At 43.7% G+C, this 10,899-nt stretch overlaps 1 protein-coding gene across 1 annotated transcript in view; it reads right to left on the bottom strand.

Annotated features, from left to right (window-relative positions):
• Ankrd31 (ankyrin repeat domain 31) overlaps positions 1 to 10,359 on the bottom strand; it is a 152,703-nt gene extending 142,344 nt beyond the window's left edge. Inside the window, exons 1-2 of the mRNA XM_075976264.1 lie at positions 10,034 to 10,359; positions 1,314 to 1,387 (exon numbers count right to left, since the gene is read on the bottom strand). Coding sequence (XP_075832379.1) covers positions 1,314 to 1,387; positions 10,034 to 10,137 — 178 coding nt within the window. The 5' untranslated portion in view covers positions 10,138 to 10,359. The remainder of the gene's footprint in view (positions 1 to 1,313; positions 1,388 to 10,033) is intronic.
• Positions 10,360 to 10,899: the final 540 nt, after the last annotated feature.

Raw genomic sequence — 10,899 nt, forward strand, 5'->3', positions numbered from 1 at the left:
GTAGAGCTCAATAAAAATCAATAAGATTTTTTTTAAAAAAGAAAAGATGGGAGAGACACTCTATACTCATTACAAGGAAAACAGCAGGATATCAGAACCCTAAACATATATGCACCAAGCAGGATCACTCAATTCATAAAAGAAACCCTATTAGGCTCAAGGCCACAGATCGGTTACAGCACAGTGAGAGTGGCGATTCAGTACTCCGACCCTCACCAGTGACGGGTAATTTGGGAAAAAAACTAAATAGAACTCTGTAGTTAAATCACATCATAACTCAAACAGACCTAACAGGTATTTACAGGACACTTAACACTAAAGAATACACATTCTTCTCAGCAGCCCATGGAACTTTCTCTAAAACAGACCACATGCTGGGACACACGAGTCTCAGCAGGAGGATTCCCTGGTGACAAGCAGTGTAACTTGATAAGTTCCAGGAAAAAAAGGTGTATGCCTGAGAGATGACACATGAAGTTGTCCTTCCAAATACATGCACATACATAGGCATGTATACTCAAACACATGCATATCTGTACACACACATACACGTGTGTCTTAGTGATGGGGGATTAAATAAGAACTTTAATAACATATATGTATGAAAATGCCATAAAGGAATTCATTACTCTGTGTGTTAAGTTGGGAGGACAGACCCCAGCCCTTCGAATCTATCCTAGCCCCCAGGCCTGACAGTTGTATTGGTCTGGACTCCAAATCCCAGCATGCCAGGTCCTGACCCCTCGCTGGGGGGATCAGGACCACTCCCACAGAGTATTTAAGTAAACTCCCAAAAGAGGATCACATGGTTCCTTTTCCTTCCTCCTGGTCAAGTTCGTGGCCTCCTGGTTCAGGAATCCCATTAAACCTGGATATTTCTTAATTTTGGTTTGTTTTGATTTGGCTTGACTGGGAATTTGCATAGGCAGAGAGCTTGTATTAGGAAAATTCCTAACACTGTGTTCTAAGCTTTAAAAATAAATAATAAACCATGGAAAATTTTTAAATGTTATTTTGTACTCTTACAACCTTTTAAAAATAGGTTTTAGAGTGAAGCTAGAGATTATAAGATGATGAGGAGAGCAGTCCAGGTCCACTCCAATGCTTTGCACCTTTTCTAGGAGTCCTACATGGCCCCTGGAAGCTACAGTTCCCACTGCTATTCCCATTCCAGATCTTAAGGGATCTTAGGATCTGTCATAAATCTATGTAAGAAGTTGTGCGACATTAATGAAGAAGAATAACATAAAATAAAGAGTTAACAGAATGATAATACTTGGAACACTGACAATATCTAGTAAAAGGTTTCTCACCTTTCCACATTCCATTTTCACCAGAATGAAGACAGAACTCAGATTTAAAAGATGGGTCTCGATTCAAGAGCAACCTTTCAAATGCAAAACAGAAAATACAGATTAATAAGATATTTCCAAATATAATAATATTTTATCATTTTTAGTAAAACTCAGATTGCTAAAATTCTTTTATACTACCATAAATATTTATATTTCAAACTACTAATTCAGAAACATTAACTTTAAAATAGAATTCATCCAAGAAGAAAAATGCTCACTAGTCATATTAATTTTTACTATTTTGTCATTATGTTTGATTTAGGGTGACAAGAAACAGAATACTAATAGCACTTAATTGTCTTAGTTAGGATTATCTTGGTTATTGCTGTGATAAAACACCATAACCCAATGCAGTTTTGTAAGAAAGGATTTATTTCAGCTTGTACTTCCACATCATAGTCCATGGTCAAAGGAAATCAGGGCAGGAATTCAAGAAAGACAAGACCCTGGAAGCAAAAATGGAAGCAGCGACCACCGAGGAGTGCTGCTTACTGGCTTGCTGTCCATGATTTGCTTCTTATACTATCCAGCAGCACGTACCCAGGACCAGTGCTGCACAGCGGACTAGGCCCTCCTAGTCATCTACGGTGCATGCACATCAATACATACACATGCACATACACAAACGCTTTTTTTTTTTTTTTTAGGAAGTGCCATTTCAAACTAGTAAACACCAAAGGAGAGTTTTCAAAAAAAATTCTTGAGACAAGAAAAAAAAATATGAAGGACTTTTTCATTCCTCTGATTGAATTAAATTCCTTTTAACTATATGACAAACTTCAAAAAAGTCAATCATCAAAAATCAGCTACTATGTATGGCTCACGCTTGTAATTCCAGCACTTGAGAGACTAATGTAGGCAGAGCTCTGAGAGGTCTGAGTCAGCCTGGGCTATGAAGTGAGTTATATTTTAGCCAGCCTGAAATAACAGTGAGACCCTGTTTTTAAAAACCAAATTCATAGCTGGGTGGTGGTGGCACATAACTTTAATTTCAGCACTCAGGAGGCAGAGGCAGGCAGATCTCTGTGAGTTCAAGGGCCACCCTGGTCTATAGACGTAGTTTCAGGATAAGTTCCAAAGCTACAGAGAAACCCTGTCTCGAAAAAAAAAACAAAAAAAAAAAAACAAAATCACAAATACTCCATGTATGAGGTATTTAAAAATGAACTATAACTTAATATTAGAAAGATGAGACACTGAAAAGTATTAGCCATTAAAAAGGGAAGGAATCTAACACACTGAACGAAAACGCAATTTTTCCGGTTAAAATCGGATTGGATATTTGAAACAATTTTTCACTGGTTATTAAAGTATAATGAATTTTTATTACAATAAAGGTTTTAATTTATATGTATAAAAACTTTAGCAATCAAGTTCTAACATCATATTGAGCTTTTAATTCAGTTAAAAATATCTAATTAAAACATGCTTTCAACATAATGGCCCCAAAACAGTGTTTGACAACATTCTATCTTCATCAGAGGTAGAACCCTATTTTGGTGTATATCTCAATCAAAACAGTTATTTCTGTGAGCTATTTATGTCTATGTCTGTTAATATTAATACTAAAGTGACTAGTTAAGCCTATGTCTCCTATGCTTTCTTCCTGGCTCCAACCTTCCCGCAGGTTATCTTGATCACCACATGAATACAGTGCTAGTGTGTCCTAACTTTCAGGCTAGTTCTGTCAAGTGAGGTATTCAATATACATAATGCGAGTGCTGGGGGCTAATGCCGGAGCACCTTGTGCTCAAAGCCAGCATATGGAAGACAGAAACACCTTGTTTTTTTTTAAGTGGGGGGTGTAAATAAACCTAAAGATACAGTATGAAAAACTATATGGTCTGATTCTCCAGGATAAAAAAAAAAAGAATAGAAGTTCAGAGATTTGAGAAACCATATGTCATCAAATGCACATCAAAAAGAGAGTGAAAGAAAAGATACTGGAGCTGGCAAAATAGCTCAGCAAGTCAAAGTGCCAGCAACATAAGCCTGCCGACCCTGAATTCCATCTCCAGAACTCAAGTAAAGGCACAAGGGAAAGATGGACTCCAAGAATTGTCCTCCAGCTTCCACACATCTGCCACAGCAAATGCACCCACACAGATATCATTTGCTCACATACATATACAATAACTTTAAAAAGGAAATTGGATTAGGATAGGAAAAGACTATTTAAAGAAACCATGATAGAGAAAACTTCCTAAATAGAGTGAGTGCATTTACATCTTCAAGAAGCTTGGATGACTGAAAACAAATAAACGGAAAATATCATAATGTACTGCTGAGAATCCAAGATAAGAAAAAGGATGGGAGGTGAAAAAATAGTTCATGTTAGAGAACAATAATCCAAAGAGATGGGGGCAACACAGCCAGTTAAGAGACAACACAAGCCACTTTTTAGGATGGCAGATTATGAAACTCCATGCATTTATTAAAATATTCCCTGTGTTCCAACAAGAGTAAATACTACTTGTGTATACATTTTAAAATGAGAGTGATGGTGCACATATGTAATCTCAGCAGAACCATTGTGAACTTAAGGCTAGCCTGGGCTATAAAGTGAGACCCTAGAAGATGAATGAAGAAGAAGAGAGGGGGGAAAGAGGGAGGAGAAGCAGCAGCAGCAATCTGGATATTATTCGTTACAGCCTTCACTCAGCGCCCCCACACCTCATCAGTCAGCATCTCCTACCAAACGTGTGCTGAGATTTTACAAAGGTGTACTATTCCAGCCATCCCCACTACACTACCTGGTCTCTCTCTCATCATCCCAGTCTGTAACTGGTCCTAAACCTAAGCTCTCCAACCTCGCTTAGCAGAAAGGAGTCCTTGCTTCATTAGTAATGAAGGAACAAAACCAACTGCATTTTGTGCTAGGCCCCAAGGTAGATATCAGGAGAGCGGGAAGTTCCCTAGACTGCAGCCCAGCTGCTCTGGGGTTGATTATCAGCAGAGTGGAGAGTCCCCTAGACTGGAGTGAATCAGAGAATCACCTGTACCTGTACCCTTTTTGCCAAAAACAATAGATCTGTGGTTTTCTGCCTTTATAAACCCTGTCTAAGAATGGTGGGGCACCTCTTCTGGCCCCTGCTGCATCGGTGTGTGAGAGAAGTGCCTATCGTGATTTGTACTACAGGATTAAACCTTGCTTTTTTCATTTCAGTGAGTCTGTATCTCTGGTGGTCTTCTTGGGGTCTCTGCGACTTGGGCACTACATTTGGGGGCTCGTCCCAGGTTCCCCAGAGACCCCAAGATCCCAAAGGTTTAAGCCAGCTAGAGGGGTGAGTTACAGAGCTTTCCCTGTCTTTTGTTTGTCTGTAACCTTTGATTTCAGAAGTGGCCACATTCAGCACAAAAGGCAGAGTTAATAGCCCTTCCAAAAGCCTTACAGATGGGGAAAGACAAAAAGCTAAACATCTACACAGACAGCAGGTATGCCTTTGCCACAGCCCACATCCACAGGGCTATCTACCAGGAGAGGGGGTTGCTAACAGCAGAAGGAAAAACTATTAAAAACAAACAGGAGATTCTCAATCTCCTACAAGCATTGCAGGGGCCCACAAAGTTGGCAATAATACACTGCCCCTACACCAAAAAGGCTCCAGAACAATACAACTGGGAAACAATCTGGCTGCTAAAACAGCAAAAGAGGTGGCTTCAGCCCTCAGGGATTTGGTGACTTTAACTGACCCAGGAGCCAGGGGCCTGGCACAGATCCCCAAGTCCACACCTGAAGATCTAGCCTGGATACACACTCTCCCCATGGTCAGCCAATAGAGGAATGGCGGAAAACTGCCGATGGGAGAGTCATCCTGCCCAAAGACTGGGACACGAGATACTGAAAAAATACACCACTCCTCACACTTGTGAACACGTAGAATGCAGGACCTATTGTGAAGGATTCAGGTCAAAATTCAAGATGGTGGCCAGGTTATTGAACAGATAGTGACACAAAGCCAGACATGCCAGCTGACAAATGTGGTGAGCACCCCCTCCAACCTAGGAACATGTCAGTGGGGAACTCTGACATTCCAGAACAGGTATGTGCTGGGATGTAGACGTTACTGAAATCAAACCTGGAAAATTTGGATACAAATATCTCTTAGTGTTTATAGACATTTTTTCAGGGTGGACTGAAGCGTTCCCCACCAAGCACAAAACAGCCACAGTGATGGCAAAGAAGCTATTGAAGAAATCTTGCTTAGACGTGGGTTCCCAGTCATGACAGGGTCATGGCCCTGCCGTCATCTCTCAGGTAAGCAGGGACTAGCCACTGTACTAGGGGCTGACTGGAAACTTCATTGTGCATATAGACCCCAGAGCTCAGGGTAGGTAGAAAGGATGAACAGAACCCTAAAAGAGACCTTGACTAAACTGGCCTTGGAGATTGGAGCTGGCTGGGCAACTCTCCATCCCTTTGCCCTTTTTAGAGTCAGAAATGCCCCTATCAAATGGGTCTGACCCCTTTTGAAATTATGTGTGGGCACACTCCCCCCGTGATTCCTAGCTTACAAACTGACCTGACTGCTGACTTAGATGATCAGGACTTGTTCAACGCCATGCAGCGGCTCCAATCGGTTCATAAAACCATATGGCCTAAGCTTAGGGTGATTTATCTGTTCCAACCCCTCCTAAATTCAGGCCTGGGGATTGGGGTTTTATCCGGAGGCATCACCCAAAATTGCTGGATTCAAGATAGAATGGGCCCTACGTGGTTGTTCCGACAACACCAACAGCCCTCAAGGCGGATGACATCACCTCTTGGGTCCATTATTCACATGCCCACCCAGTGATCCCTTCGCCTACAAGAGGACTATCGAAGTGAGACCTGGGAGGCATCCAAACACCCCACAAACCCCCTAAGGTCTGGCCCAAGCATCGTTCCTGATCCTGTTGATGTTCATGCTGGTTCCCTCTGCTCCTGCTAAAGAAGTCAACCCCCACGTACCCTTTAAACTGACTTGGGTTCTCGAGGATGGAGAATCATACAAAACTCTGTACCAGACTACCCGTGCGGCCCCACTGAACACCTGGTGGCCTGACCTAGATTTCTGCTTTCGTGACCTGAACCACATCTATAGAGCAGCAGGCTAGGCGGAGGCCAGGAAGTATGGTTTTTAGATGTGCCCAGGTCACATCAGGAATAGAAACAGTGTGGAGGCCTAGAATCCTCCTTCTGCAAAAGTCGGGACTGTGTCACCTCTAATGATAGGGAATGAAGATGGTCTGTAAGTAGACCAGACTTAGTCACTTTTAAATATGTAAGACCTATCTGGTATGTGTCCCCCCTCTTCCTCAGCCTGACAAACCCTGCTGGACAGGTGACCTAGACCAGATAAGATTACTTTCACTGTGAGGGAGGATGGGACACATGACGGTCATCAGGCCTACACTGGAGTGTAATATACTACAGATATGGGGAATATGCCCCGACCACCCTTGTAATTCGACTTAAGATAGAGCTAATAAAACCAGCAATAATAGGCCCCAATAAGGCACTGAACCCAAATCCTACTTCCTCACCCACAAAGAGACTCGTGCTCCAGCACTAACTCTAACCACACATTCACCTAAAACATGGGCCCCAGATGCTTTAGCTGTTACCAAGCCTTCGGTGCCAGAACAGCATCCCCTCCTGGAGCTTCTGACTAAGACTTATGTGGTTCTAAACTCCTCAAGGCCAACCCTAACCAACTCTTGTTGGCTCTGTTAAGACGTGGCTCTCCCTTATTATGAGGGAATTGCTGTCCAGGGCCTTATTCGAGAAGAGGCGAAGTCTGATGAATGTCACTGGTATTCACAACACACTCTAACCCTGGAACAGGTAACAGGACAAGGGCTTTGCATAGGTAAAGTTCCCACTGCCAAGCTTTTCTTTGCAATTCAACTCATCCCCCTCACAACCACTGCAGAGCACCTAATCCCCACAAGGACACCTGGTGGGCGTGCTCCTCTAGGTTAACTCCTTGTGCACACACTATAGTTCTAAAGGACTCCAAAGGATACTGTGTCCTCATCAGACTGGTACCCCAGCTCCTTTATCATGACTACCAAGGTTTCCTAGATAGAATGGGGCAGGATGCTGGTCTGACTAGAATAAAAAGGGAGCCCATGAGCACCCTTACACTCAGTATCCTCCTGGGGGCAAGCCTCGCTGGGTTGGGGACAAGAACTGCCTCTCTTCTGTCCCAAAGTGAACATTACTCTGCTTTGAGAGAAGCTTTAGATGCTGACATAGAACGCCTAGAGACCTCAGCCTCCCTCTCGCAGGACTCCCTCTCCTCACCAGTTGAAATGGTTTTACAAAACAGAAGGGGACTGGACCTAATCCTTTTACAACAGGGAGAATTGTGTGCAGCCCTGGAAGAAGAAGGCTGTTTCTATGTAGACCATTTGAAACTTCTAAGGGATATCATGGCCAATGTGTGGGAGGGACTTAAAAAGAGAAAGAGAGAAAGGAAAGCCAACCGAGGATGGTTTAAACCCTGGTTAACTACTTTCATCTCTACTCTGACGGGAACCCTGGTTATCTTGCTGTTACTGCTGACTTTCAGACCATGTACACTCAATAGACTAGTCCAATTTATGAAGGAATGATTGGGGACCATCCAACTTATGGTGCAGCACTCTCAGAACTATAGACCCCTCAGGACAGAAGATACCTATGAGCTAACTATAAAAGACCCATGTTTGGGTCAATCTACAAGAAGGGGATGGGGAAGAAGAGACAAAACCAACTCCATTTTGTGCTAGGCCCCAAGGTTTATAGCAGCAGAGCGGGAAATTCCCTAGACTGGAACCAATCAGAGAATCACCTGTACCCTTTATGCCCATAACAATGGATTTGTGGTTTTCTGCCTTTATAAACTCTGCCTAAGAACGGTGGGCCACCTCCTCTGGCTCCTGCTGCGTCAGTGTGCGAGATGAGGAGCCTATCACAATTTGTACCACAGAATTAAACCTTGCTTCTTGCATTTTGGTGAGTCTGAGTCTCTGGTGGTCTTCTTGGAGTCTCCACAACTCGGGCACTACAGTAAGAGCTTTAAATGGACGCATTATAAATACAGGATCTTAACCTACAACCTCAAGTCCTGAACTGGAATCTATAGTTGGTTTTTCTTACTGTTTTCTCTTTGGCACTTTGGGGGCGAATAAATCATACTGAGGCTTTTTCTTTCTTAGGAATGCCAGGCCTTAGTTTGACTTATTTCTAGCCAACTTTTCTTAACTTATATTATCCTGTCTACCTTTTGCCTCTGGGCTTTTATCTTTATCCTAAATACCTTTCATTACTTCTTACTAAGGGGCTTGCTGTATAGCTGGACCCTGGAGGTCTCCTCCTCTCAAGCCTAGATCTCTCTTCTTTCCAGATTTCTCCTATTTATTCTCTCTGCCTGCCAGCCTTGCCTATACTTTCTCCTGCCTAGCTATTAGCCGGTCAGCTCTTTATTAGACAGATCGGGTGTTTTAGACAGGCAAAGTAGCACAACTTCACAGAGTTAAACAAATCCAACATAAAAGAAAGCAAAACTCCTTTGTATCACTACAGGAATCTACAATTTAACAGGATCCAGGTGACTCAAAAGCACATGAAAATGTAAAGCCTTAGTCTAAAGCACACATGGTAAACAGAAATCTGACTAGGATAGTCCTCCACTTAAAACTGCCAAAGCATCCTACCAAGGTTAACCTCACCTGGATCCCCTCTTATCACTCCACGCCCATTCCACAATTCTGAAAGATATAACTGCCTATATATCTCAAAATGAATAACTCGATGCTATGTTCCACCTCTCTACACCTACATACCTCAGCTTCCTTACCCTGGAGTACCTTTTCGTCACATGGCAAACTCCTATGTCACCTTCAAGCTTCTACTCAGAAGTCAACCATAGTAAACTCTGATAAACAGCTACATTGCCTGAGGTAGGAGTTCCTCTGGCCTGCTAAACCCACACACTTAGACTCCACACATTATTATCAAGTTAGCTGTTCAAATGGTTCTCCGGGCCTAGTTTTCTCAAAGGTAGTGGCCTCGTTTTTTCCAACCTTTTTGTTCCTGCACCTAACACTGAGGATATGTTCAAGAAAGGTTCTGATAAGCTGAAATATTTTTTATTCTTCTTTTTTTAAAAAAAGTATTTCTACTTTTTATGTGCGGTGGTGTTTTGCCTGCATGTGTGTCTCCATGAGGGTGTCGGGTTCCCTGGAACTGGCGTTACAGACAGTCGTGAGCTGTCTGTGGGTACTGAGAATTGAACCTGGGTCCTCTTAACCACCCACTCACTCTCCAGCCCCGTACTTTCTTATTCTCATAACACGTTTCAGTTTGATACAAACCTGTTTCCCCGTTAGAGTTCTTAAAAGAAATTCTAAGAACCATCCCTTCGGCCAGAGATAAATTCAGGTTAAGGGGTCCTTGTCCAAAGTACTTAGCCCCAGTGCAAGGGAGGTTTTCTGTTTTTTTGGTTTTTGTTTTTGTTTTTTTTTTTTTTTGCCATAAAACCACTACCATCATTTTGTTTCCAGATATTTGTAAATTCTTAACACGGTTGTCCCCCAAGGCGCTAATCTCACCCACAAGCCGCATCCTGCTGGCGGCCATTTCCACTCAAACCTATAGAAAGCCTAGCCCGACGACAGCGTGCAAGGGTTCTAGCCCTAATGGCGGTCACCTTCTCCAGGGCAGCTCCTCATCTTCCAGTTCGTTCTCTGTCACCGACCCCTCAATCACTGTTTCATCACTGTCACACTCTGAAGCCTGGGCACCTTTCTCCATCTTCGCCCCTCACTCGAGGGTTATAGTAATCTCCTCCTCTAGTTTCCCCTTATCCGCACGCCTTTTGCTTGCTTTTCGCGGTAGGGAGTTTAAAACAACAAAACTAGAGCCAAGAGGAAAAGCCTCTCCGGGCCGCTGATGCCAAACGCCGCACGCGCAGCGTCGTCGTCGACGCACGGGCTAACGGGCGCTCGAGCTTGCGTGCGCCAGCAGAGCGCAGCCGCGAGCTACGCGTCAGCGTGCAATCCCAGGGGCCCGCCCCGCCCCCTCCCGAGGCTCCGCCTCTGACTCCTAAGCCCCGCCCCTAACCCCCAAAGCTCCTCCCCGGCCGTCAGTCCCCGCCCCAAGCTCCCGAGGCTCTTCCCCAACTCCTAGGAGGAATAAAGCGGCTCTTCAAAGAACGCGCTGGTGAGTTCCCGATAGAACATCCCCATTGTCTCAGTGTGTGGGTGCACCCCTCGCGGTCCTGAGTTCCTTGCTCGTGCTCCGTCTCCTTCTGCTCCTGATTTGGACCTTGAGATTTCTGTCCCGTGCTCCTCTGTCTCTGTCTCCTTTCATCGCCTGATGAAGGTTAATATTTATGAGGATGCCTATGTGTTTGTCTTTGGGTTCACCTTCTTACTTAGCTTCTCTAGGAACATGCATTATAAGCCCAATGTCCTTTAGTTATGGCTAGAAACCAAATATGAGTGAGTACATCCCATGTTCCTCTTTTTGGGTCTGGCTTACCTCACTCAGGATAGTGTTTTCTATTTCCATCCA

The sequence above is a fragment of the Microtus pennsylvanicus genome, chromosome 6 (assembly GCF_037038515.1).
Source record: "Microtus pennsylvanicus isolate mMicPen1 chromosome 6, mMicPen1.hap1, whole genome shotgun sequence".
Taxonomy (NCBI): Eukaryota; Metazoa; Chordata; class Mammalia; order Rodentia; family Cricetidae; genus Microtus; species Microtus pennsylvanicus.